General features: G+C 47.7%; 1 protein-coding gene across 1 annotated transcript; it reads right to left on the reverse strand.

Moving 5' to 3' along the window:
• Window positions 1-5,597: 5,597 nt before the first annotated feature.
• On the reverse strand, window positions 5,598-27,395 carry Rab12 (RAB12, member RAS oncogene family). The gene is made up of 6 exons (XM_051154460.1): window positions 27,038-27,395; window positions 16,633-16,693; window positions 10,828-10,966; window positions 8,578-8,667; window positions 7,591-7,695; window positions 5,598-5,950 (listed from the first exon to the last, which is right to left on the reverse strand). The coding sequence occupies exons 1-6, from the start codon at window positions 27,393-27,395 to the stop codon at window positions 5,837-5,839; spliced, it is 867 nt and encodes a 288-aa protein (XP_051010417.1). The 3' UTR covers window positions 5,598-5,836.
• Between the last annotated feature and the right edge of the window lie 71 nt (window positions 27,396-27,466).

Consider the following 27,466-nt stretch of genomic DNA (forward strand, 5'->3'; position numbering starts at 1 on the left):
GCTTTACCTGAGAAACACTACCACACTCCGCGCGTAGGACGCCAGCCTGTACTTCCGGCTTCCGTCCAAGCTTTTTTTTAGTTTTTCAAGGCAGGGTTTCTCTGTGTTATCTTGGCTGTCCTAGACTTGCTTTGCAGACCAGGCTGGTCTGGAACTCACAGAGATCCCCCTGCCTCTGTGCCTCCAGAGTGCTGGGATTAAAGGCGTGCGCCACCATGCCTGGCATCATGCATTGCTCTTTAAGTTAATTCTATAGTCTACCTCAGGAGGCTCCGAGGGATTTGTCTTCCCAAAATATTTTTGTTTCCTAGTCTGGATTTTAGTTTTAGATGATGATAATACTTATATTTATCGTTTAGATCTATTTTGAGTTAGGTTTCTTTTGAGTTACTAAAAATTGTAAATACAGAGTACTGTGATGTTGACATCATTGTCTTTTTTTTTTTTTTTAAGATTTATATATCTATTTATTATGTATAATGTTCTGCTTGCATGTAATACCTGCACGCCAGAAGAGGGCACCAGATTGCATTGTAGATGGTTGTGAGCCATCATGTGGTTGCTAGGAATTGAACTCAGGACCTTTAAAAGAGCAGGCAGTGCTCTGAAGCTCTGAGCCATCTCTCTAGCCCCCAACAGCATTGTCTTTAAAGATCTTTAAAAAAATATTTATTTTAAATTATGTGTCACAGAGACATGTGCCCACAAGAGGCGAGAGGAGTTGGATCACCAGGCGTTACACAGGTTTGAGCGGCCTGACAAAGTGGGTTCTGGGAACCCAACTCTGGCCCCTTGGAAGAGCAGGAAACAATGTTATACCACAGAGTCACCACCCCAGCTCTTGATATTGTTTTTTTGTTTTGCTTTGTGGTTCTGGAGATGGAAGCCAGGCAGTTTTTCCTTTTCTAGGTTTCTCTGTGCAGCCCTGGCTATCCTTGACTTGCTTTGTAGACTAGGCTGGCCTTGAACTTCAAGAGATCTGCCAGCTTCTACCTCCCAACCCCCTGACCTCCCCCACGTCAGAATTAGCTTGCTGATTTCTGCAGAGATTTTTGGACTGTACCAAATCCACTGGAAGTTATGAGGAATAGGCACCTTACCAAGTGTGAGCCTGTGATCTGTAAGCATAGCATTTATCTTCAGAGTCCAGGAACGGCTACCCTAGAGACCGGGAGTCATTGGAATCATTCGGACTAGGCGAAGGTTGGAGCACAGATGTGGGTGAGTGTGTGCACTGAGCTTTGGGCTGATGGAACCCTGGGAGTTGAGGGCGCCTTCAGCCTGGGGAGGATCCCAACTATAAACCGCTTGAACCATCAGTTAGAAAACCAGAGGCTCCAGCACTCGGGAGGCAGAGGCAGGCGGATTGCTGTGAGTTCGAGGCCAGCCTGGACTACAAAAGGAGTCCAGGACAGCCAAGGCTACACAGAGAGACCCTGTCTCGAAAAACCAAAAAAAAAAAAAAAAAAAAAAAAAGAAAGAAAAGAAAAAAGAAAACCAGAGGCTCAGTGGGCATGGTGGCGCATGCCTGTAATCCCAGCACTCAGGAGGCAGAGGCAGGTGGAGCACTGTGAGTTTGAGGCCAGCCTGGTCTACAAAGTGAGTTCAAGACAGCCAAGGCTAACATAAAGAGACCCTGTCTTGAAAAAACCAAACCAAACCAAACCAAACCAAACCAAACCAAACCAAACCAAACCAAGCCAACCAACCAAGAAACCCAGAGGCTCAGGTTAGCTCACGGCTGGAAAATGGAAGGACTTGGATTCTTTCCACTTTTCCCATCTGACTCTCCTAATATTTTGACAATGTTTTTCGAGCAGAATCCTTGACAGTTTCCGGACAGTTGGCACATCTCTAAGCAGTCTGTGATGATGATCAGCTGAGAGCCAGGGAGGTCCCTGAGTACCCAGCTCTTTAAAAAGTCTGTCTCACGACCCCTCAACAGGCATGAGCTCAGGATTGCTGTCAGGAGTTACCCCATGGCTGAGGGAAGGCATGTCATCTCTGGAAGCATGTGGCCACATGTCTGAGTAAAACAAGAGGCTAGGGATGACTGTTGGATTCAGGCCAACAAATCTCTTGTCCTCCTCAGGAACAGAAAAAGGTAAGCAGCAGCGAAAGAGATGCCTAGAACATTCTGAGGATACTGACATCAGGGGCTACAGAAGCCAAAACAAGAAACATGGAGAGGCTGATGACTTTGTTTTGGGGACGATGGTGACATAAGAGGCCGCTGAGGTGTACATCAATAGTAGATGTATATGCAAAGCCCTGGTTTTGAGCCAGTGGGTGAGAGTCCACAGGCTTGCAGTCTGTGTACTGATTGGCAGAAAACCTTGGGGGGGCGGGGCTCTGAGATTATCCTCAGTTCCTAGCTCACCCTGAGCACCCTGACAACAGTGGTCAGAGTCTGGTCTCTAAATTAGGCTCAAATCGTGATTACTCAAACATCTTAAACTAGTGTAGGGTGCTTCTGTTTGCCCAACTGAGAAGTGGGGAACAGAGATAAGCATTACTCCACCACCCCGCCCTAGCACAGGGTACTTGCAAGGCCCAGCATCCACTAAACAGTAATTGGCTGCTGCTATAATGTTAAAAAAAAAAAAAAAATTAAGCTGGGCATGGTCATGCACGCCTTTAATTCCAGCACTCAGGAGGCAGAAGCAGGCAAACTCTGTGAGTTTGAGGCCAGCTTAGTCTACAAAACAAGTCCAGGACAGCCAAGGCTACACAGAGAAACCCTGTCTCAAAAAACAGGAAAAAAAAAAAAAAAAAAAAAAGGAACCCCCCCCCCAAAAAAAACCCCAATGAAACAAACAAACAAAAAATCTAAAACCAACTTTATACCTACAGGAAATTGGAAAAAAGGAATGTGGTAGATGCTACATTCTTTTCCCTTTGTGGAAACATCTTCCATAACCAGAGTACAATGATCAAAATCAGGAAGTGGACACCTGTACATGGCTGTCCTTCCTGATTTTTACCATGTTCTGGGCTAAGGAGCTTTGCAGAGTTGAGGTCCTTAAAGGGCTGAGAAGCCATGGCAGAACTGTCAGCTTCACTAGCCACCACCCTCGGCACCCACTGGGGTTTAAGCACTGCACACCTGCCAGCAGGCAGTACAGGCTGGTGGCCCTAGGAAGAGAGAGCCAGCCCCAAGGAGCCTTGCAAGATGCAGCTCTGAGGAGCTCGGGGTACTTAGGAGAGGGATACGGCCAGGGTACAGGCAAAACCCCTGAGTGTGGGGTGGCCTGGCAGGCAGGAGAGAAAGGAGCCCAGACGCTCAAATACTGAAGCTGGGGTTCCAGAGAGTTCCACCATCAGAGCTGACATGGCAACCAAGTCCCTCCCTTCCTCTTCTCAAGTTCCTAGCATTTCTCATGAGGTTTTATCAGGAAGAGGTAAAGTGTGGCAATCATGGCTTCGTCACAGGCCCAGTATGACCAAAAATTGAGTGGGCTTAAAGGGGAGACCGTAGGATTTGGGCGGTACCAGTGCCTAACTGCAGGCTAAGGTTTCACGACCCTAGCTATGCTGACCCCACCCGCACCTTTTGGTGCATGGGCTCAGTGTCTTTGAGGACCCTGGGATGCGTCACCATCCCTGACATTTGTCTCCACAGCTTTTCATCCTTCCCACCAACACTCCACCCGTTACACCTGGCTTTCAGCCCCGCCCCCTTCACCACAGTCCCATCTCTGAGTTTCGTGACTCCACCTCACTGAGTGGAAGTGTATAGCAACCATTCTGCAATTGCCACATTTTGCCTAGGGTGACGACATTAAGGTCTTTACAGCACAATACCATATGGTAGGCTGGCTTTTCTTTCTTTCTTTTTTTTTTTTTTTTTTTTTGATTTTTTCGAGGCAGGGTTTCTCTGTGTAGCCTTGGCCATCCTGAACTAACTTTGTAGACTAGGCTGGCCTCGAACTCACAATGATCCGCCTGCCTCTGCCTCCTGAGTGCTGGGATTAAAGGCGTGTGCCACCACGCCCGGCTGGGCTGGCTTTTCTTAAAAAAAAAAATTTTTTTTTTTTTTTTTTTTGGTTATGAGACAGGTGTTGCTTGCTGTGTAGCTCTGGTTGGTATGGAACTCACTAGGGAGCCTGGCTGGCCACGATCCTGTGGTAATCCTGCTGCCGCTGCCTCCTGCACACACACTGAATACCAGCCTCCTGGGTTCTCCTGACTCTTGGCTCCTGTGAGCACTGCTGCCGTGGCACTGCTGGAAAATGTTAATACCCACCCTGCTTCCCAACACACACACACTTAGAAGCCGAGCTGACTGTGCAGGGATCCACGCTGAGCCCTTTGGAAGCTGCCAGGGTACTTTCTACAGCAGGATTCATCATGCGCTTCGTACCAAAACCACTCAGAAGATTACAACATGGAGCTGTGAAGAACAGCGGCCTGCATAGTGTATAACTGCACAAAAACACGTGGCAACTTCAACTGTCATTCATAAATACAAAATTTTATTTGCACTTCATTAGTGTAGAAAAGACCACGATGCTTCTCATACCACAACACTCAGGACACGTCAAGTTATTCAAATACACACTTATTTACCTTGACTAAACAAAACAGTGCAGTTTAATAAAAGATATACCAAAGATAGATTCACAAATTCCTTATCAGACCAAAAAAAAAAAAAAAAAAAAAAAAAAAAAAAAAAAAAAAAGAAAAGAAAAGGAAAAAAAAAAAAAAACCTCAAAAAATAAGAAAACTTGAACACAGTCTAGGCCTAATAGGAATAAGCTTCACCATCAAGGAGAGAAGTTTATCATTACAAAGATACAGGATGTTTAGGCAAATGCATGTGTATTCTTTGATATACTAAAATTTAACTTTTAAAATCCCTTTAAACAGGATTTGTGTAGGACAGTAGTGTGGTTTTAAAATCTTTTCTATAGTTTCAAAAATGTTTCTTTATTTTTTTTTCTTTTTTTTTTCTTTCCTTGTGATGCTGGGCATTGAACCCACAGCCTCATGTGTGCTAGGCAAACGCTCAAACACTGAGCTACAACGCCAGCCCAACAGTCCTTTCTTTTTTTTTTTTTTTTTTTTTTTTTTGGTTTTTTTGAGACAGGGTTTCTCTGTGTTAGCCTTGGCTGTCCTGGACTCACTTTGTAGACCAGGCTAGCCTCGAACTCACATCAATCCACCAGCCTCTGCCTCCCAAGTGCTGGGATTAAAGGCGTGCGCCACCACGCCCGGCCTTCCTTTCTCTATTGAATCATGGCCAATGGGGAACCACAGGAGTCTGCAGCCATAGGACCAACCAACCCAGCCCCCTATGTAGGAAACCCTCTCACTACATACGCTGTAAGAAGCCTTGTGTGCTGTGAAGGAAGCTTTGCTTTCTGGTAGAGGAACTCCAAACCTCAGGACGCTACATCTGGGAAAGCCTCGTAAATAAAGAAAGCAGTCGTTATGTCGCCCTCAAAAAAAAAAAAAAAAAAAGTCCTCAGTTTTGTAGATTTTCTTTGAAACGGCAAGCGAAGCACCGGGTCGTCTCTTCTTGTCACAGCGGCTGCCTCGTATGAGGTTACCAAGGACACTCTGGTCCCTGAGAGACAGTATGCTGCTCTTCTCCCACTCTTCATGTTGGAAGTACCACGTCTCCCAGCGTACGCACACTAGCACTGGGGTAATGAGGACATAATCTGAAGGGAAGTGTGTAACTTAGAGCCCGCCCTTACCCAGGATTGCATATTTGCATATTTACAAGTTAGTGTATAGCTGACTTGGGTTACAAAGTGCGGAAGGAAACTGTCACATGATTGTAGTGCAGAACAGAATGCTCTCCCCCTTCTAGGAACGGCTTGCACTCTGATCAACAGCATCGGACATGTGGTCTGGGTGGAGGCAGCTCTGGTGGGATCTCAGGCTCGGGCTGGAGAGACAGGATGCTATTGGATAGCTCATTTCTCAAGATATCAAGAGGCATCTAAAAGACAAGGAGAGAGAGCACAGATACACTGAGTCCAGTAAGCGGAAGGGCATGTTCTAAACTGTACAAGTTTTATCTTACGTGTGTGGCATGTTGCCTGCATGTGTGTCTGTACACCATGTGCGCATTACCCAAGGAAGTCACAAGAGGATACTGGATCACTGGGAACTGAAGTTACAGATGATTGCAACATGCGGGGTGAGTGCTGGGAATCAAACTTGGGTCCCCTGGAAGAGCAGCCAGTGTTGTTAACCCCTGAGCCATTTCTCTAGCCCCTAAAGTATTGTTTACAAAGGCTCTTTGGAAGAGGCTGGGAAGCAGCTTGGTGGGAAATGTTTGGCCAGCCTGTGTGAAAAGACCCTCGGCTTGATTCCTATCAATGTGATCGAAGCTGCTACTTCTTTGCACAGAGTCGACTAGAGTGAAAATTTAACACGTTAACCAGCAGAAAACCAGTGCGCTGTCTAAAGAGAGAAGCCGCCCCTACAATCATCAGATGCTTCTGAACCATGGCACATCTGGTCCTCCTCAGGACTTCGTGACACATTCGGTTAGTGCTTAACTCTTAGCCTTCTGTGCCTGCAACTCTGAGGGAAAGTATCTGGGAAACCCCAAGCACATCTGTAGGGAACACGTGCGGCTGTCCTCACACCACACACGCTGCAGCTGTTTGTGTAGCACTGTCAGTCATCTGGGGATGGTGTTCTCAGCGGTCCTAGAATCACCCCTCTGGGAAACACCAACTTGTGGCTGGAAGATGTCCAAAGAGACTGCTGCTGCTCAGTGAGGCTGCTCAGCATCCTGAGTGAAGGTCTCCCGCTAGAGAGAGGGGCCTAATGCAGGCTGGTGGTAGTGGCTTTTCTCTGAGGAAGAGAAGCTGAACACTGTGCTAAGTCTCCATATTAAACTTGATTCTTATGGGAAAAGAAAAGAAGGTGTCGAATAAACATGGTATCTTATTTACCTGTAGTGCTGGAGACTGAGCCCAGGGTGTAGTGTCTGCTAACTGTGCTGTATAAGACTACACTCTTGGGGCTGGAGAGATGGCTCAGAGGTTAAGAGCACTGACTGCTCTTCCAGAGGTCCTGAGTTCAATTCCCAGCACCCACATGGATGCTCACAGCCATCTATAATGTGATCTGATGCCTTCTTCTGACCTAGAGGTGTACATGCAGGCAGAGCACTGTATGCATAATAATTAATAAATAAGTCTTAAAAAAAAAAAAAAAAAAAAAAAAAAAAAGAAAAAGACTACACTCTCAGCCCCGTCTGTGTCTGTCTATTTACACAGTGCTGCCAGGAATCCAGGGCCTCAAGTACCTGCTAGGCAAATGTTCTACCATCGAGCCATACCCCAGTTCACGGCTACTAGACCTTGTATTAAGTCACTCTAGAACATTCTATCTCAAGGTAAAGCAAAAAGAATGTCTATCAACTCTAAGGGGTCCGCACTCCCATACATGAGCAACAGCTACCTGAGTAACACCCCCCTCATCTATCCACCCACCCATCCATCCACCCACTCATCCATCTACCCATCCACCCCACCCATCCACCCACTGATCCATTCATCCATCCACCACCACCCACTCATCCATGCAACCACCTACCCACCCACCCACTCATTTAATTTTTACCTTTTTCAGAATGTCATCAACGAGTTTCAAAAATATCTCGTCCACATTGAAATTGTCCTTGGCGCTGGCTTCACAGAACCGCATCCCAGTTATCTGCTGTGCAAACTGAGAAGACATGTGCCTGTTTTAACCATGCGGTGCCACCCAGACTCATGTGGGTGTGTCAGGCCAGGCCTCTGACAGGACTACAGTCTGGGTGGGTGGGCTCTCAGGGTCTAAAAAGTGCCATTTATGCTCAAATATCAGGTTCATACGGACAGTGAATTCCTGTAAGTAACTAGCAATGTATATAACAAGTCTCTAGAGACATTTAAATCTGATTATGTGTGTGATAGCCTAAGTGTACAGGGTAGCTGATGTTTAAAATATATCACTGCTTCTCAATGGTTGGATTCTTAGCAAAAGCCAAAGCAGAAGAAAATCACAAAAGCAAATCTTGCAACCTAAAAACAATTTTTTCTGTATAAATGTCAACTTACCTAATAAAGCAATATATTCGTTTTTTAAAAAACAGATTTATTTATTTATTATGTATGTAGTGTACACCTGCAGGTCATTAGCAGGCACCAGGTCTTATTCTAGATGGTTGTGAGCCACCATGTGGTTGCTGGGAATTGAACTCAGGACCTCTGGAAGAGTAGTCAGTGCTCTTAACCTCTGAGCCATCTCTCCAGCCTGAATAAAGCAATTCTAACATGCTTTTGCCCTCTGCTTCAAAATGAATCCAAAGAAAACAAAGTAAACCAATGACAAGGAGCTGGGCGTGGCGGCACACGCATTTAATCCCAGCACTCGGGAGGCAGAGGCAGGCGGGTCTCTGTGAGTTCAAGGCCAGCCTGGTCTACAAAGTAAGTCCATGACAACCAAGGCTACACAGAGAAACCTTGTCTCAACAAAACAACAACACAACAGTGAGAATGGTGTGCCTGGGCAGTCACTGCCTGGCACCCTGTACGTTAACAGCTGGGAGCGCCCACATTCACGCACCTTCTCCCCTTGCTGCCTGGAGATTTCTCTGTCTGTTTCACAGTCCAGCTTATTTCCGACCAGGAGAAGCTCAGCGTCTTCTGAAGCATACTGCGGGATTTTCAAAGATGTCACACATTGACAGACAAATGCAAACTCACAGCTTGTCACCTGTTACTTATTCATTCTCATCCACTGTCCCTGATTGTCCCCTGGGGGACACTGCTCACAGTGCTTTAGAGAGCACCTTCTGAGAGGCATCAAGACCTCCACAGTCTTCGCCTTCACCCCAGCCACTCTTAAGGCTCCATGAAGAAAATGATTAAAAAAACCACACAAAGCACGATGGGCATGGTGGCGCATGTCTGTAACCTGAGCACTTGGGAGGCAGAGGCAAGTGAATCTCTGGGAGTTCAAGGCCAGCCTAGTCTCCAAGGCGACACAGAGAAACCCTGTCTCAAAAAACAAACCAAAACAACAACAAAAAAATACAGGTACAACAAGATATCTCTCTTTAAAAAACATTAGTACCTCTTAATTCATTCTGTTTCATGTATTTCTAAAAACTCATTTGAACAGATTGCATGGGAGGAATCTGGAGGTCAGGGTCAAAGTACTCTCTGGTGTGGAGGTGGGAGGCAGCTCCCCATCAGTGACATGTGCGTGGCAGCAAGAGTGTGGACCCGACTGCCTGGCCCAAGGTGAGCATTCCAAAAATGATAGCTAACGGCCTCGGTTGTGCACACCTTTAATTCCAATACTTGGGAGGCAGACGCAGGCAGATCTCTGTGAGTTCAAGGGCAGCCAGGGAGGGCAATATAGTGAGCCCACCCCCCATCTCAATAAATAAATAGATGATAAATAAGGTAGGTAGATGAAATAAAGAAAGGAAAAAAAGAAAAGAAAAAAAGAGTAAAGAAAGAGAAAAGACCTTTTACACAAAGAATGGTAGAGGGAACGTGGGACACCGGCACCAGATCTTGGTGGATTTACAAACCTAAATGTAACAGGCCCCCATCACTCACCACATTACTTTTGAAGGGTTTAGACTACAGAGTGAGCACTGCCCTTTTCTATTTATTTATTTATTTATTTATTTATTTATTTATTTATTTATTTATTTATTTATTTATTTATTTGAGACAGGGTTTCTCCGTGTAACAGAGTGAGCACTGTCCTTTTCCATTTATTTATTTATTTGTTTGTTTATTTATTCATTCACGACAGGGCTTCTCTGTGTAACAGCTCTAGCTGTCCTGGAACCTCATCTGTAGACCAGGGTAGCTTAGAACTCACAGAGATCTACCTGTCTCTGCCTACCAATGGCCCTCCTATGTCTTTCTTTCTTTCTTTTTTTTGGTTTTTCGAGACAGGGTTTCTCTGTGTAGCCTTGGCTGTCCTGGACTTGTTTTGTAGACCAGGTTGGCCTCGAACTCACAGTGATCCGCCTGCCTCTGCCTCCCGAGTGCTGGGATTAAAAGCGTGCGCCACCACACCCGGCTGTGTGTACTTGTAACATAAAGGAATTACATCTAATGATTACACAAGGGAACAAAACCTCTCAAATTGTGGTCACATTTCAATCCCAACATTTGCTACACACATTTCCTAGAGGAAAACACAGTTCACATTACCACGGAGATGAAGGATTTTCTGTAAGGACTGAAGTTGAAGCTGAGAGAACTCTCTTGTTCAGACTGAGCTACTGAAGGACATCTACGATGCTGAGGATGACTAGACCCCTGGACCACCCATGGACACCATAAGTACATAACAGGTGTCCACATGACCTGTCATGTGTAGTCTAACTCCAGGGAAGCAGCCAGCCAAAGCAGGAGTAAGGACAGGCTTTGGAGTCAGGCAGTCCCCAGGACCAGAATGCAAGCCCGTTTCTTTTTTTCTTTTTAATTATTTAATTATTTATTTATTGTATATGAGTACTTTATCTGCAGAAGAGGGCATCAGATCACATTACAGATGGTTGTGAGCCACCACGTGGTTGCTGGGAATTGAACTCAGAACCTCTGGAAGAGCAGGCCGTGCTCTTAACCACTGAGCCATCTCTCCAGCCCGCAAGCCCGTTTCTTAGCGACAAGCCGGGGAGTCTATCACGTCACTGCCTCAGCTGTAATGAGGCTACGGTATGCCTTAGACTACATGGTCCCCGGAGGGTGCTGAAGCATTCATTCTGTCCCTTCCTCCCTTTGTGAGTAACAGTGTGATGCCCACAAGCTGAGGGTTCCCAAGTGGGGAACGGAACGGGACGCATACCTTATCAATCATCTTCATCCATTTTGGCAAATCGTCAAAGGTCTCTTTCTTGGTGATGTCATACACCAGGATGATCCCCTTGGCACTTCTGTAGTAGGCTGAGGTAATGCTGTTAAATCTCTCCTGCCCTGCGGTGTCCCTAGGAAACGGAAGTGAAAGTCAGCTCCCAAACCACCGAAGCAACCAAGTCCACAATCTATTGCAAACGTTGCTGTGCACTTCTCACAGGATGCTGGGATCTCTCCCCGAGCCATCTAGGCAGAAGAGGAGACGTTCAGGCTGACCGACACCGTTAGGAGACACACTGTGCGTCTGTGTCTGGATTAACAACTAAGCTGCACATATGGAGACAGACTACCCACTGAGATCAAAGACCTTTCCAGACGACCACCCTTCACCAGAAAGCCGCAACAGGAAGTCAGAACACCAAACATGTGGTCATGTGCTTCTTTCTTCAAAGTAAAAAGGGGACGCAGCACTTACAAACCACCCTGTGTTCCCACTCTACAGCCACGCCCACTCTCTGACCTGCTTCTGGTACCTGACTGTGGCAGAAAAAATGTTCCTTAGGGGGCGCTGGAGAGATGGCTCAGCGGTTAAGAGCACTACCTGCTCTTCCAAAGGTCCTGGGTTCAATTCCCATCACCCACATGGCAGCTCACAACTGTCTGTAACTCCAAGATCTGATACCTTCACACAGACATACATGCAGGCAAAACACCAACACACATACAATAAAAGTAAAAAAAAAAAGTTCCTCAGAATGAGTACGCTGTGGCCCTCAATCCTCAGGCCCAGTTTTTCCTGCTCCTCAGAGCTACTGGGCACTCAGCCGTGTAAAGCGCATATGAGTGAGCAGCAGGGAAGCCATGTCCGTTCCACTCAACAGGTTATTAGCTGACTTATTTACTGCACGTCAGCATGCAGCCACTATTTATTTCACGATGTAAACGTCTGTTTATTTGTATGGATGTTTTGCTGTATGTGTGTATGTACCTTGTGTGTGCCTGGTGCCTGTGGAGGTCAAAAGAAGGCATCGGATCCTCTGGAACTAACTGGTTGACAGTCAGGGGTGGTTGTCAGCCATCATGCAGGTTCAGAGTTCATTTCTAGAAATTTGGGTTTTGCTGTCAGCTGCAGAGCCATTTCTGAGAGTCGCATGGGGTCTTATTCTCACTTCCTTCTTTGCTTTTGGTACAAGCTGAAAATTCCTGCAATTCCACTTTCCGGTTTGGTAATATAATATTTAAAAAGTTTAATTTTAATCATGTGCGTGTGTATGTGTACAGTACCTGTTTGTGTACCTGAAGGTGATGCCCCAGAGGCCAGTGGCTTCAGACCTCAGGGGAGCTGAGTCCCGGGAAGCTGTGCGCCCTGACCTTGTGAAAGGGCCCAGACCCTGGGTCCCCTGAAGGAGCAGTAGTCACTGGGCATAGTGACATGGGCCTCCGACCCCAGCATGTGGGAGGCAGGAGCTGGATCTCTGAATTTGAGGCTAGCCTGGTCTACAGAGTGAGTTCTAGGACAGCCAAAGCTACATATAAGATCCTATCTCAAAACAACAACAACAACAACAACAACAGCAGCAGCAACGAGCAGCATGTGCTCGTAACTTTTGTGTCACCTTTCCAGACCTAGCGCAAAGATTTGTATTTGATTCTAATTCGTTCACGTAAATGACACTAATCTGCAGGGTGCGGAACCAATTCTAACATGAAATGCCCTGCCTCCTCCAAGCAGAGTACTGAGGGGAACCTGAGGACAACTTTAAGAATACCAGTTGAGCTGGGCGGCGCCTTTAATCCCAGCACTCAGGAGGCAGAGGCAGGCGGGTCTCTGTGAGTTCAAGGCCAGCCTGGTCTACAAAGTGAGTCCAGGACAGCCAGGACTACACAGAAAAACCCTGTCTCAAAACAAAAACAAAACAAAACAAAAACAAAAACCAGTTGAGACAAAATTCTCCTACCGTGAAGACTGGGCTGACGGCTAAAATGAAGTGGCCAGCCAACTATTTCAATTCTATAGTCATCTCAAGGTAGGAGACACATTTCAAGGCTTCAGGTCCATTTGATCACAGTGACCTGAGAGACATGGCTTGGCAGTTAAGAACGCACACTACTGTTACAGAGGGCCCACGTTTGGCTCCCAGTACTTGTACCAGGTGGCTCAAAACAGCCTATATCCACAGCTCCTGCGGGATCAGACAGCTGCTTCTGAATTCCATAGGCACTGGCCCTCATGTACACATATCTACATAAACACACACACACACAGACAGACACACACAGACAGACACACACACACACACAAATTCAAGAAACTACATGCTCCTGAGCCCATTTTATTTTAGCGATGCATTACATTTTTATGTTCATTGATGTAGAAATACCTAAGTACAGAGAAAAATGTGATCCTTTAAACACAATCAAGGAATTAAAGATTTGGCAGTGACGATATGTAATGTGAAAACGTGACAGACAGCTGAGGCGGTTGGATCCTGACTGGGCAGGGCTCTTCAGTAAGCATTCACTAGAATGGCTCCAAAGAGACACTATCAGCAAGAACTGCACTTGTTCCAAGTCTGCCCTCTGCAAACCACCTGGGAAATGCTGCTCAACTACACTGCTTGCTGCCTTGTGGCCCCAGCTGGCGACAGAATGACACACGAGACAACATGCCAAACACTGGGGACTGCCCTGGACAAGCAGCAGAGGCTGAGCACCCTCTATATTGCTGCTGCCACACATGACAAGTCTACATGTGACCTCAAAGAGCGCAAGCACACTAGAGACACTGGATAAGATCATCTCCAAGTGCATAAAACAAACACGTTCTATGTTTAGACGTGGGACCCATACCCAAGTTATGTCATTGCACCTATGCGAGTATTTGAAAAATCTCAAACACTTCTAGTCCCAAGCATTTGGGATAGGAGTGTCTAATCTGTGTTTTTGTTTTTTGAGACAAGGTTTCTCTCTGTTGCCTTGGCTGTCCTAGACTCACTTTGTAGACCAGGCTGGCCTCGAACTCACAGCGATCTGCCTGCCTCTGCCTCCTGAGTGCTGGGATTAAAGGCGTGCGCCACCACGCCTGACAGCCCCCCATTTTTCATCTTTTAAATGAAATATCAATCAAGTAGGTGCAGTGTTGTAGAAATAAGACTCATCCTGAACGTCCCTTCAGGAAAAGAGGCTGTGACGGGCTGTTAGCTGGTTGGAGGAAACAACGCCCAGGGCCCTGGTGAGTCACGGGAGTGTCTGCAGAGAGGGTCAGCTAACCGGCAAACCCCATACTGAACACAAGTGACACCATGGCATGGCTGGGCTCTCAGACTGAATAAAGGCAGGGGCAAGGAGAAGGCTGAGCTCTGGCATTCTGTTTCCTGGGCTGCTGAGATGTGAGTAAGCAGCCCCTGGCTTCCAATGCCACGCGCCCTTCCCACCGAGAGGGACTGTCTCCCCTTAAACCCTGAGCCGAGACAGACCACTTTTCCCTAAAGTTGCTCCTATCAAATATTATTTTCACAGCAAGGAGCACGTGACACAGGTCCTGCTTCCGAACCAATGTTGGAATATTCCAAGCAGAAGTGTGCCATCAGCTTTTCAGTAAATCCAGGGCACACCACCACCCTTCCCCGGTGACAGTCACCGGTGTCATGCGGACAGTTGCAGAAGGGGCAAGTTTCCGGGAATGCTTTTTACACCTAAGAGAAATGTGGTCTGAGTACCCCACGTGGCTGAACACACACTACCAATTCATGGACCAGGCTTCCACATGAGAAGCCAGGGACTGATCAGAACCAATGCCACTGTAAGGGAGGCCAGGCACAACCACAAGGAGGCATTTAAACATTCGGACATAGCTATTTTTAATTATGTATATGTGTGAGGGTGCCCTGGGATGCCAGAAGGTGTCAGATCTTCAGAGCTGGAATTACAGGCAGTTGTAAGTGAGCCATGCAATGTGGGTGTTAGGAACAAACTCAGGCCATTTGCAGGAACAACAGTGGCTCTTAACTGTTGAGCCAGCTCTCCAGCCGCAGGATGTGTTCTGCCTATCACACATTTAAACCTCATACGCTAATATTAGCTACATTAGCCTTCTCAGGGCAAACAACAGTAGCCACGGATATTAGGTGCAGAGGTGGACATGCCCCGAACCCTTGAAAAGCTGTCCTTACAGTTAGGAATAGCAGCCTGTGTCAGAGGTTAAGATTTTTTTTTTTTTTTTTTTTTTTGGTTTTTCGAGACAGGGTTTCTCTGTGTAGCCTTGGCCATCCTGGACTCACTTTGTAGACCAGGCTGGTCTTGAACTCACAGCGATCCGCCTGCCTCTGCCTCCCAAGTGCTGGGATTAAAGGCGTGCGCCACCACGCCCGGCTAGAGGTTAAGATTTTATGTGTGTGGGTGTTTTCCTGCATGTATAATGTGTGTACCAAGCATGTGCCCGGAGCCCAAGGGGGTCAGAAGGGGGTCCCGATCCCTGAGACTGGAGTTACAGACAGTTGTGAGTTACCCTGTGGGTGCTGGGGATCAAACTCAGGTCCTTTGAAAGAGCAGCCAGTGGACTTTACTGCTAAGCATCCACTCCAGCCCATGGAAGAAAATGTTATGGACTGCAATGAACTACACAAAGATTGTTACCTTCCTGTGGACTAGTGTAAGAAATACTTATTTTCTGTTATCTAAGTATTTAGGCAAATCTGTTAGAAACAAACAAAACCATAAACCACCCCCCAGAGCCCTCATGTGGGTTACACAGTCGCAGATGACCAAATGAAAGCGATTACCTCAGGACAGTAGAGCAAGGCTGGCTCGGCTGCAGCTGTGCCCCAGACAAGGACATGGATGAAGGATGGAGACATGCCACTAACATTCAAGCGTTAGGTGACCGGTGACACCACAGATGCGGCAGCAATTAACGCAGATGAAAGCAAACACACACAGATGGTGGACAGACAGTCAGGGCTGAGGGCGACCTGCCAAGAGGATTAGTAAGCTGAGTGTGTTGCACCCCTGTTGTGAAAACCGCATGCATTCTCCCAACAGCTCAGTGGGCACTAAAGCAGCCCAGGCCAGGCCCCATCCTCTCTTCTACAGAGGCAGCTAGCAACATCGGGGACTACTCGATGCCACTGTAGGTTAATAGGGAAAAGGAAATTTAAGCACCAAGCACAGTTACAACACAGCTAGTCTGGCCTCTTGTTCCAACGCTGAGCTGTGGGTCTTCTCTCCTTGGATGGGATTTCTGGGTTCCCTCTGGTATGCAGAAGAGGCCCCAGTCACACAGCACCCACCGGCCAACAAGAAAGGGCACGCCTGCCACACTGCGTCTACACTGTAGCAGCACAAGGGCCCCTGAGCTGTTTGTGCAGGTGATGTTTTCCCCCATCTGACAGCATGGTTATGAACATACTGGGATCTTTTGAATACCATGCAGTAATTTTAAAGACACGAAGATATGCCTTCCTGCCCTCCCCCCCTGCCCCCCCCCCCCCGCTAGGGACGAAGCCATGGCTTTGTACATGCCAAGCAGAGAGCTCTACCACTGAGCTGCATGCCCAGCTCAAGTGAAGTAATCAATGTTGATGAACAGAAAACACAAACACATTCTCAGGACAGTGACACAACACCCACGTGCAAATGAAGTGTGAAGGGAGGAGTCGCTCCCAGAAAGTGCTGCTCATCTGGTTTTAAAATGAGCGAAGGGAAGTGGGCGGGGTGAGGGGGCTTATGGTTCATTTTAGTAGCCATGCTCCTGGACTGCTAAACACGGAGGGCGTGATTGGGACAGACTGCCACTTACCAGATCTGTAATCTGATTTTCTTCCCTCTTAGTTCTACGGTCTTGATTTTAAAGTCAACACCTGTAGATAAAAACAAATGAATAGGAAGCAAAATTAATGATAATACAGTGTATTATGAGAATCCTTTTAGATGCACGACTCAGAAAACTAACAGAATCAGTATTGCCAAAATCCAAACGTGAGAGGGACGAGTGTGTGGAGGCTCCACGCTCAACCCAGAAGCCCATCCCAGGCTTATCCTCCCACCTGCTGGGGCATGTAACCTACGACTCCTGGACACTAACAAAGGATGCTACCCCTGCGGTGATTCTTAGATGGGAAATTTGAGATGGAACCTGATTTCAAATGCCTTTGCTTGAATTTAGAAATTATTAATATATTAAGATTGTTAGCCCCCACAAGAGGTGGTAAACATGTGCGTGACTCAGTATAGTACTTACAGAGGAACAAATTGTTATAAAATTTTACAGTAAGCCAGGCGAGGTGGGCAGCCTAGACTCCGAGCTCCTCAGGAGGCTGAGGTGGGGTGCACTGGAGACCAAGAGTTTGAGACAGGTTGGGCAACAAAGTAAGACCTCAGAACAAAAAAGACCCTCCCCCCCCAAAAAAAACCCAAGACAAAACTACTCACCTACAGATTTGCATATTCAATTTTAAGTTTTACTCATTTTAATATTATAAGCAAACCATCACATACAATATTTTCCTTCTAAAAATAAGATCAATAACTTCAAATAAATTTTAGAAATCCAAATTTCATTTGTGTCTCTCATCTGATATCTTTTGTAGTTATAGCAAAAAATATTTCAAGCCAAGATTTTAAAAAGCACTGTTATTTACAAGTAAAGAAATGAGATGCTGGTTGGCTAGAAGCACTGGAAACATTTCCCTTCGGGGTCTGTTCCCCAGCTGCCTGCTAGGACCCCAGGTGAACAGTGCTAGGCAGGAGACATGTGCAGGTGGGACACGGCCAGCACACTGACTCTGCCTGCCCTCTGTTCGGTCATTTTGGGACCTGGGGCAGCAGTGGTCAGATGAGGATCTGAGATGAACAGAAAGACATGTGACTAGATTTAAAATTAGCAACACGAGACATGTTTATAAGACTGAGCTGGTGGGCGGTCCCTAGACATACACCAGAGAAGCTCTGTGAATATAAAATGTCACAATAGAACAGAGGAGACAGGCCCCCATATTCCAATTCTTCTTCCTCTTCTTCTTTTAAATGTTCATTTTTGTTTGAATCAGGGTCTCTCTACATAGCCCTGGCTGTCCTGGAACTCATTTTGTATACCAGGCTGGTCTTGAACTCACAGAGATTCTCCTGTTGGAATTAAAGGCATGTGCCACCACACCTGACACATTTCTCCTCCTCCTTCTCCTCCTCTTCTTCTTTTGTGTGTGTCTGTCTGTGGTTTTGAGACAGAGTTTCTCTGCATGGTCTTGGCTGTCCTGGACTTGCTGGACTCGTAGACTAGGCTATTTTTCTGTACTATGTGAATACCAGGACCTGCCTGTGTCTGCTCCCAAGCGCTGGGATTACAGGTGTGCATCACCTTTCTTTGTTTCCTTTTTTGATTTTTTGAGACTCGGTTTCTCTGTGTAGCCTTGGCTATTCTGTACTCACTTCGTAGACCAGGCTGGCTTCGAACTCAGAGCAATCCACCTGCCTCTGCCTCTTGAGTGCTTCATGCACCACCTTTCAATTCTTAATTCTTCACACCAGACTGGCGAGGCTGACTAAGACAATTTCACCTTTCGTCCCCAGCTGACTGCTTCCCAAAGTTCAATGGCTCTCAGGCACAGCTGTGAACCTGGGAGCTGGTCGGTGGAGGTGAACGGCCTTCAGTAAGGCTGCTAAGTGACTCACCCCAAGGTGACACCTCTGAGGCATGACCTCACTGCCACTCTGACTGTCAAACAGCACAGCCTGGTGACAAACCATTGCCTTTACAATAGGAACCTAAAAGTAGGTCTTTCTTTACCACATGAGTCTGTGATATAAATTGTCTGTGATTAAATTATGTTGCCATGACTACTATTTTCTTTCACTTTTTAAAAATTAAATTACTTGTTATTTATTGTGCACGTGGTGAATGAGAGTGGAGGTGAGAAGACAATCCGCAGGATTTGGTTTTCTGTACGGTGTGGATACCAGGACCCAAAGCTGGGGGACCTTTACACACAGCCACCTTGCCAGCCCCTTTGATTTCACTTTTTTCAAATGAATTTGTTTTCAGAATCTGAGTCAAGGGATATGTAGCTTTTGTAAATCTGTTATTTTACTGAAAAGAATTGGCCAGTGGCATCTCCTCTGAGTTCTGCTCCCAATCCACTGACAGAGCCTGGCTCGTGGCCAGTGCGGGCCATTTGTGCTCTAAGGATGTAGTCTTCTCTGCTACGTCATGCTGGGCCTGCACACGTCATGAGCTTTCCACTCTTTCTCAACTAGCTTGAAAAATCTACCTGTTTTAGCAGTCCTCGATGAGGACAAGGCTCAATGACTGAAAATAAAAGGATCAGGCATTGATATCCAAAATCGGGAAATGAGGCCAGGCATCAGATACGGATCAGCCGCTGAGGAGAAAGAACCGGGCATGTGGGCAGGGTACCCACTGCAGCGCAGTAACTGCAGCAGACTCCTAGCCCTGTTAAGTGGACACATCTAGAGGTCTGTAATCAGGGCTGAGATGTGGCTAAGAGCAGCCGCTCCCCTTGCAGGGGAGGACCTGGGTTCAGTTCCCGGTGCACACATGGCAATCTTCTGATCTGGGCAGACGCTGTGCACACATGGTGCAATACACGGCTGCAGGCAGAAACACCTGTATGTCTAAAATAAATAAATATTAAAAAAACCCCAAGTCTATAAATGATTACAGCTCATTAAAACTGTCCCCTCTCTTAAGTGAAACAGCCGGTACTATATCTAACAGCTCCAAACAGTAATGATTGGAAACTTAATGAAATTTGTGGCTTGGACACATACCTCTGTATTAACACAAGTATACACTGGCCATGTGTAAAGACTTAGCTTCACGAGCCGGGCACGGTGGCACACACCTTTAATCCCAGCACTTGGGAGGCAGAGGCAGGCCGATTGGTGCGAGTTCATGGCCAGCCTGGTCTACAAAGCGAGGCTAGGACAGTCAAAGCTATACAGAGAAACCATCTTGAAAAAAGAAAAAAAAAAAAAAAAAAAAAAAAAAAAAAAAAAGAAAAACAAAACAAAAGACCTAGCCTTACAAATATGAAATGACAATGACTCCAAGCATGCATCTGGAGCATGTGCATGCCGCACAAACAGTATCGGTCCTTAATGAATGACAACAAGCCATCAACAGTCTCAACTATTGGACAGGAGCTTTAGGGACAGTCAGCAGAGACAGGAGTGGAGAACAAGGGATGAAGAGGCTGTCACCTTCACTCCTTCCTACAGCCCTGTGGAGTGTAGTATCTCGGAGGCTTCCTCACTAACAGGCAAGAAACAGCCCCCACCACCCTGTTGGTTAGAGACAGTCCCTGCCCCCAAAGCTGGGTCACACTGACATACATTAACACACTACAGGCAACAAAGAGCCTTCTCGGCTATCCACTTAAAAAAAAAAATACTTATTTATTATCATGTATATGTAATGCTCTGCCTACACGTACACCTGCAATCCAGAGGAGGGCATTAGATCACATTATAGATGGCTGTGAGCTACCATGTGGTTGCTGGGAATTGAACTCAGGACCTTTGGAAGAACAGGCAGTGCTCTTAACCACTGAGCCATCTCTCCAGCCCCACATTTTACTTCTTGTACAGTTCTGTAAAGGACAGGTAGGTCTTACCAGTCTGTGTTAGCTCATCCCAGCGATTGCTATGGTAACAGATTACCATCGCTCCCATGGAGTAGCTTATTCTGGTAACAGGGACTTACATCTAAGAGCCCAACTGTACACAGGTCCTTCTGATGTTTGGTGATGTTTCCAGAAAGGACTCAGTCTACAGGCTTAGGCTCCCTACTACGACGTGTGCGGTCTCTGAGCTACCGTGGCTCATGCTCAACCCTCATTTGTTTTAGTAGCAACGACAGCTTTATTTGTCAGGTTTCTAGTGCCTTGCACCCAAAGCATCCTGTGCTTGCGGCAGTCCATGTCATACTGTAGGGGACACCAGATGAGAGAGAGCCGGGGTAGTTGCTAGACCACAGTTAACACAACAGCAGAATTCAGCCATTCAGGTTCACACTTATGCGAACAACAAAAGGCTGTTATAATAAAGATCAGCTGGGTGAGAAAATACGGTATGTGAAATGTTCTGCAAATGGCCCATTAAGGCGAGCCTGGCTTGGCTCCCTTCTTGGTCTGTCTTTTATAGCAGAAGGAATTGGTGCCTAGGAAGGCCAGAAGGGAAAACATTTCCAAAATATTGTTTCTTTTTGCTGGGCCCTAAGATGCTACAAAAATGAAAACAGCAGAAATATACAGACTTCTTCACATTCTTTTTCAGTCCAAAGGGGGGGGGGGGGAAAGGTCCTCGGCTTTGATTACAGGCAGCCTCGCCGCTCCTCCTCCCCGCCTGTAGGATCACCTTGCTTGCTCGCTTCTCTGCCAACCCGAGGCCTGCAGCTTGTCCCAGACTGCTCTAGACTTTACTGAACATCAACACAGCTATGGAGTCCCAGGCTCTGACACAGGTCTCCACGCGAAAGGGTTTTGTGACACTACAGTTCCTCCACAGTAGCCGCCTTCGGTTTGTAGAATGACTTTTCTTCCCAGCATGTACCTGAGAGTGGAACATTATATCCCTGCACTGGCAGTGAGAGACTAAACCAAGAGATGTGTCGAGACCGCAGAGGCAAACCCAACACTGGGCGGGCGGCACCGAGTGACTGACAGACAGACAGCCAGCCAGCCTCCTGGCCAAGAGAGCAGCGCAGAGCCAACCTGCACAGCACACAGGAGAAGGAGATGCCTGCTGGTCGGCTTCCTCTATGCCCGCACTGCAACTCTGGTATCAGTCCCAGGAAGTATCTTCTGGGTGAAACCTCAAGGGTCTGGCTGGCTTTTCCTCCCTAAGCTGTGTTGTGAGGATTCGGTAAAACTAAAAATAATATTCTAATTATGAAATCTTAGGATCATTTCGGAGAAAAACACCATTAAAGAGCAAAGCTGGGGGCGGGGGCAGGCTGGACAGATGGCTCAGTGGTTTAAGAGCACTGGCTGCTCTCAAAGGGGACCCAGGTTTGGTTCCCAGCATCGACATGGTAATTTGCAGCCACCTGCAACCCCACTTCAAGGGGACCTGACAACTTCTCTGGCCTCCGAGCACATTGCACATGTGTTGCAGAGACATACATGCAGGCAAAACACCCATACACATAAAACAAAAATAAATCTTTGAAAAGGGGGGAGTGTAAACCTACACCACACCATTAAAGAAGCTCACCAGGCTGTGGATGGCACAGGCCCATTACAGCTCTGTCTTCCCTTTCCTTCTGGCCTTGACAAATGCAGGTCACCCTGAGACTCTGGGCCCCCAACACAAAGCATAGGACACAGCCGTATATATGAGGTAAACATACAGCTAGAGCAACCAGCCACACAGCCAGAGTAACAATACAGCCACAGCAACAACAGCAACCACAGCAACCATGCAGCCACAGTGACCACAGAAACCACAGAGCCATAGCAACCAGCCACACAGCCACAGCAACCACAGCGACCACGCAGCCACAGTGACCAGAGCAACTATGCAGCCAGTGACCATGTGACCACACAGCCAGCATGACCATGCAGCCACAGCAACCACAGAGCCACAGCAACCACAGAGCCACAGCAACCAGCCACATAGCCACACAGCCACAGCAACCACAGCGACCACGCAGCCACAGTGACCAGAGCAACTATGCAGCCAGTGACCATGTGACCACACAGCCAGCATGACCATGCAGCCACAGCAACCACAGCAACTATGCAGCCAGTGACCATGTGACCACGCAGCCACAGAAACCACATCGCCACAGCGACCCAGGGGGTAGGCTGGGGGTGCTGAGTGGCCACACCACCTGGAGGCAGTTCTGTTTTTATGGAAGTATAGAGGAAGAATCTCAGAAAATGGTGCTTTTCCCTTCATAAGTGGTAGGACAAAGAACCCACTGTTCTGGTGTTTGCTGTATTCCAGGTACTACTCCAAGAGCTTAAGGTGTGTTACTCTGTTGAAGTGTATCCCTTTAACAGACTTTATTGTGCACAAGTAGATGGAAAACTGACGCCAGTGGGCCCCTTCTACACATCATCGCCAGTTCTTAGGCCAAAAAGGAAGGAAATATTTATAGTGGGGAACATCTGGGGAAAAGCCAGATGCTCACCAAGCTGTATTGCTGCTCAGTGCAGGCACCATGTGGTGGTCGCACTTCACCAGGATCATGGCCGACACTTGGCATTTCCAACTCCATTGCAGGCACTGTGCACACATTTAAAGGATACACATCTTCTGGAAGTTTCTACATTTACAACACCGATATGGAAAACAGAATGATGGATTACCTTTCTGGGCCAGGTACTTAGAACATGGTATCCCATTTATTCCTACACTGTGAGTTAGAGAGAAAGTAGAAGGTTCCCCTCAACCATCTTGTAATGAATGAAGATGGGGGACCTGAGGGGAGTGGCCTGCCTAAAGGTGCACTGGTAACACACACAAGAGCTTGAACTGAGGTCCAGCTTGCTACCTGCCAAACTCCACAGTCTGGGCAGCACCGGGAAAGGCCAAGGTGGCTGAAGGAACAACAAAAGCTGTTCTTTTTGAGTAACAGTTAAAAGAAAGAAAGAAAGAAAAAAAAAAGGATTGTTGGCTTGTAATTTTATTTTAGTTGATTAACAGGAAAGTACTAACATCATACAAAAAAAAAAAAAAAGAAAAAAAAGAAAGAAAGAAAGAAAAAAGGGGAAAGAAAGAAAGAAAGAAAGAAAGAAAGAAAGAAAGAGCTGGACTGTGGCATCAAGGTTGTGGCCAGGGAACAGGCGGGCTTTCCTCACTTACAGTCTGCCCCAGGTGGCGCACTGGAGCTACAGCAGGCCCTGTTTGGTCTGTACTGTTGCTTCCTGGCTTTACAGGACTAAATAACAACTTAACTACGCTCAATTAGGGTACTGGGTTTGGTCTGCAGCTTTGTTTTCCGATTATTTCCCCAATATCAAAGCTGTACAAGAGAAGGAAAAAAGGAAACCAGTTTCTTGCCTCTCTAGAAACCCCAGGGGCCTCATTTCTTTTCTAACCCTGGACTGCCACTCTCCCTGGGACTCATGTCTCCAGGCACGCAGGTACTCACTTTGTGCCCTATTTAAATGGCTCCCAGAATGGTCTGTTGTAGACATGTAGAACCTCTCAAAAATATCGGAGGAGAACAACCTTACAAAGCTACGTTTTCTTTCCCTGTTCAAACCAACGCTTAGTTGGAACAATGTATCTGATGCTAGGCAGCTGAAGGACTCTCGCCTACTGTTCTGGAGCCTTCTTTCTGCCCCAGCCAGTTCCAGGGCCTCCAACAGAGGGCTCCTGGAGACTGCAAGGCTGGAAAAAAAGTGGCCACCTCCACTCCCACCCCTATCAGGCGTAGTAAAACTTCCCCTCTTCAGTATGAGAAGCAGAAACAAAGGGGGAAGTTCTGGGGACAGGCTTTTATTTTCCCTCTATGGCCGACACCAAAGTCTACAGCCTTTCTCTGAAAGATAGCTTTCAGAGAGGTAGAAAGATAACCAGGTTCACAGCGGGGACACTGCACAAGCCTGTGGGCTGACACTAACTCCCTTAAGTAAGCTCAATCATAGTGCCTTTAATCCCAGCACTCGGGAGGCAGAGTCAGGAGGGTGTCTGTGAGTTCGAGGCCAGCCTTGTCTGCAAAGGGAGTCCAGGACAGCCAGGGCTCTGTTACAGAGAAACCCTGTCCCAAATAACCAAACCCCAAAACCACAGGGACAGTGCACCACTTCCTGGGCCTGTGACCCAAACCTTAGTCCCTCTCACACTTACTTCTCCCTGATCTGTCACTGTACATCACTCTGGCAGGGGGTGGGACAACTTGGGAGGCTGCACTGCTCAGTGTTTGAGAAGGGACTTCTTCCCTAATGCTTTTTAGTTTATGCGTATGGGCGTGGTGCCTGCATGTGTGTGTATGTATGGACCACATGCATGTCTGGTGCTCTCTGAGGTCAGAAGGGGCCGGAGATCCTATAGAATGGGGAGCTGTACACAGATGTGAGCTGTCATGTGGGTGCTATGTGCCGAGCCTAGGGCCTCTGGAAGAGCAGCCGGAGCTCTCAGCTGCTAGGCCATTATCTCTTCAGCAGCTGAGTGGTTTTCAAGTGAAACACTGAGCAGCTGAGCTATGGTTTGGATGACTGCATTTAAGTGCAGAAGTGAAAACAAAGCAAAAATCATCTTAAGAGGCTTAATCCAGAAAAACAAGGTCACCTTGACCATTGCCACCCAATCTTCAGCTCTGAACGTTCCAGACTAACTAACGAGCAAAGTAGTCAATTTCTTCCGCTCTGAAACTTCTAGATAAAGGTTATCTATGACTTCTATCTATGTCCCTATGAAAGCTCCCTAGTGTGTGTGTGTGCGCTATTCTGAAGGGCAGCTCTAGCCATCCCCCTCAGCCACCCCATGCCTTCATAGTGTAAGCCCCTGTACCCAATTCCTTCTGTACTAAACACAACCACCTACCTTCTGTTTCTGCACATGTAAGTGTGGGGCCATAAAGGACTGGCAATTCTCAGCTGCATTCAACCCTAACTGCACTTGTGTCAGACACTAACAAAACAACGTAAGCCTCATCTCCTGGTTAATAACTCCCTGTAGGTGCTTATGATCCAAGATTGGATAGTTGCAACGAGTGTAATTATGCTGCTGGATTTTTAATAACACGTCCCCAAGACAAACATTAAAAAAAAAACAAAAAGGGTAGAAGGAGCATAAATATTTCCAAAATGGTCTGTTTAAAAAAAGGGGGGGGGGCGCCGGGTGTGGTGGCGCACGCCTTTAATCCCAGCACTCGGGAGGCAGAGGCAGGTGGATCACTGTGAGTTCGAGGCCAGCCTGGTCTACAAAGTGAGTCCAGGATGGCCAAGGCTACACAGAGAAACCCTGTCTCGAAAAACAAACAAACAAACAAAAAAATAAAATAAAAAAGGGGGGGCCATTATGGGGCAAACTAAAAAAAGGAAATTAAAAAAGTCAATGTGAAAATTGGAAGTTTAGTTTTCCAGTAAGTACTTAAAACCATGGTAGCTTTGTTACAGACAACTTACCAATTACGATCTAAGGAGAGTCCCTAAAATTCTCTACAGAATCCTAATCATTGATGGTTACAACTGAAAATATGTGTCAAAGTATTTAGCATTTCAAATCTCCAAGCTGAGATTCTGTGTGTTTGTTTGTTTGAGACAGGGTCTCTCTACATAGCTCTGGTCGTCCCCAAACTCCCTGTGTAGACCAGGCTGGCCTCAGATTTACAGAGATCCTCCTGCCTCTCCTGAGGGCTAGGATTCTAGGACCGCGCCAGATTTCTCCGTATGTTCAGTCCCTCCTGCCTACTCCGCTTCTTGTATAAAGCCACCTCAGACCAGAGTTTCCAGGAAGCTTTTCCATGGGGCAACTGTTTCCCATACCCTGACAAACCTCAATGTCAAGTCCTATCAGCCCAACGTCATTAAAAATGTTCCCTTTGCAGTTTCAAATGCAGATCCCGAGAAAGGTAAGCAACCTCGGGTAGGTGCGGGAGCAACGGTTCTCGCTTTGCTTGTCACCCAGTTATTTGAGGTCAAGGATAAACACAGTCGAAATCCCTCTGCCCTACATTTGTAGGCAAAACAAGACACCGGAGCGTAGCTTTAGCGCGACCGGTCCCAGCAGTAAACTTCTTTGCTGTAAACCAAGAAAACGGACGGAAAATGAAAAAGCAAGCCCTGGTCCATCCCTGTAGCCCGCAAATGTCCGACCCTGATTAGGACGGTGACCCCGCGGCACTGCACCGGTGGGTGGCCTTCGGATCTAGCTCTCCACCTCACAAAGCGGTTTTCCTGGCGGTGTAACGGATCGGGAGTTTCCGCGGATGCATCACCCCGACCTCATGACAGGAGAAGGCTCCGTCCGGGAGGGAATGTCCCGGTTCTGGGGGTCGGACACCCCCACGGAAAACTCGGCGTGGCCCCGGGAGAGAATCAGGGCTTACACGGGGACCCGGCCTGTGCGCGCGCGGCTCGGATGCCAGATGTGCCCACGGTGGGAATGCCCGGGCACCCGCGGAAAGGTCACGGAAAACTCAGCCTGGCCCCGGGAGAGGGTCGGAGCCTACACCGGAACGGGGACCTGGCCCCGATCGTCCCCAGGCCCACCCGCCACAGGCCCGGGCGTACCCACGGTGGACTTGCAGGCCTCGCAGAACGTGTCGTCGGTGAAGCGCTCCATCAGGCTGGTCTTGCCCACGCCGCGGGAGCCGATGATGATGACCTGAAGCTTGAAGTCGGCCGGCCTGGGGGGCTGCTTCCTTCGGCGGGCCTGGCCGCCCGACAGCGCCGGGGAGACCGCACCCAGGCCGCCGCCCGCGGGCCGCCGGTGCAGCGCGGCGCTCGGATCCATGCACGCATACGGCTCGCGCTCGGGACGCCGTCCGCGCGCCCCGGGCCCCCGCGCGCCCTCCGCCCGCTCCGCGCCGCCGCCGCCGCCGGGAGACGAAGAAGGGAAGCAGCTCCTCCGCAGCAGCGGCAGCAGCATCCCGGACCGGGAGGGGCAGGAAGCGCAGGCGCGGGGAGACGCAGGACTGGAGGGCGACCCCTGCCGGCCGG

Source organism: Acomys russatus, chromosome 12 (genome assembly GCF_903995435.1).
Source record: "Acomys russatus chromosome 12, mAcoRus1.1, whole genome shotgun sequence".
Classification (NCBI taxonomy): Eukaryota; Metazoa; Chordata; class Mammalia; order Rodentia; family Muridae; genus Acomys; species Acomys russatus.

What these genes read in the sequence shown, in the direction of transcription:
- Rab12 (XM_051154460.1), bottom strand. Translation starts at nt 27,395, where the DNA reads ATGCTGCTGCCGCTGCTGCGGAGGAGCTGCTTCCCTTCTTCGTCTCCC. An exon ending in GGATGAAGATGATTGATAAG is followed by an intron (nt 8,668 to 10,827) that starts GTATGCGTCCCG and finishes AAAATCCCGCAG; the next exon opens with TATGCTTCAGAAGACGCTGA. An exon ending in CCAGGCAGCAAGGGGAGAAG is followed by an intron (nt 7,696 to 8,577) that starts GTGCGTGAATGT and finishes ATGTCTTCTCAG; the next exon opens with TTTGCACAGCAGATAACTGG.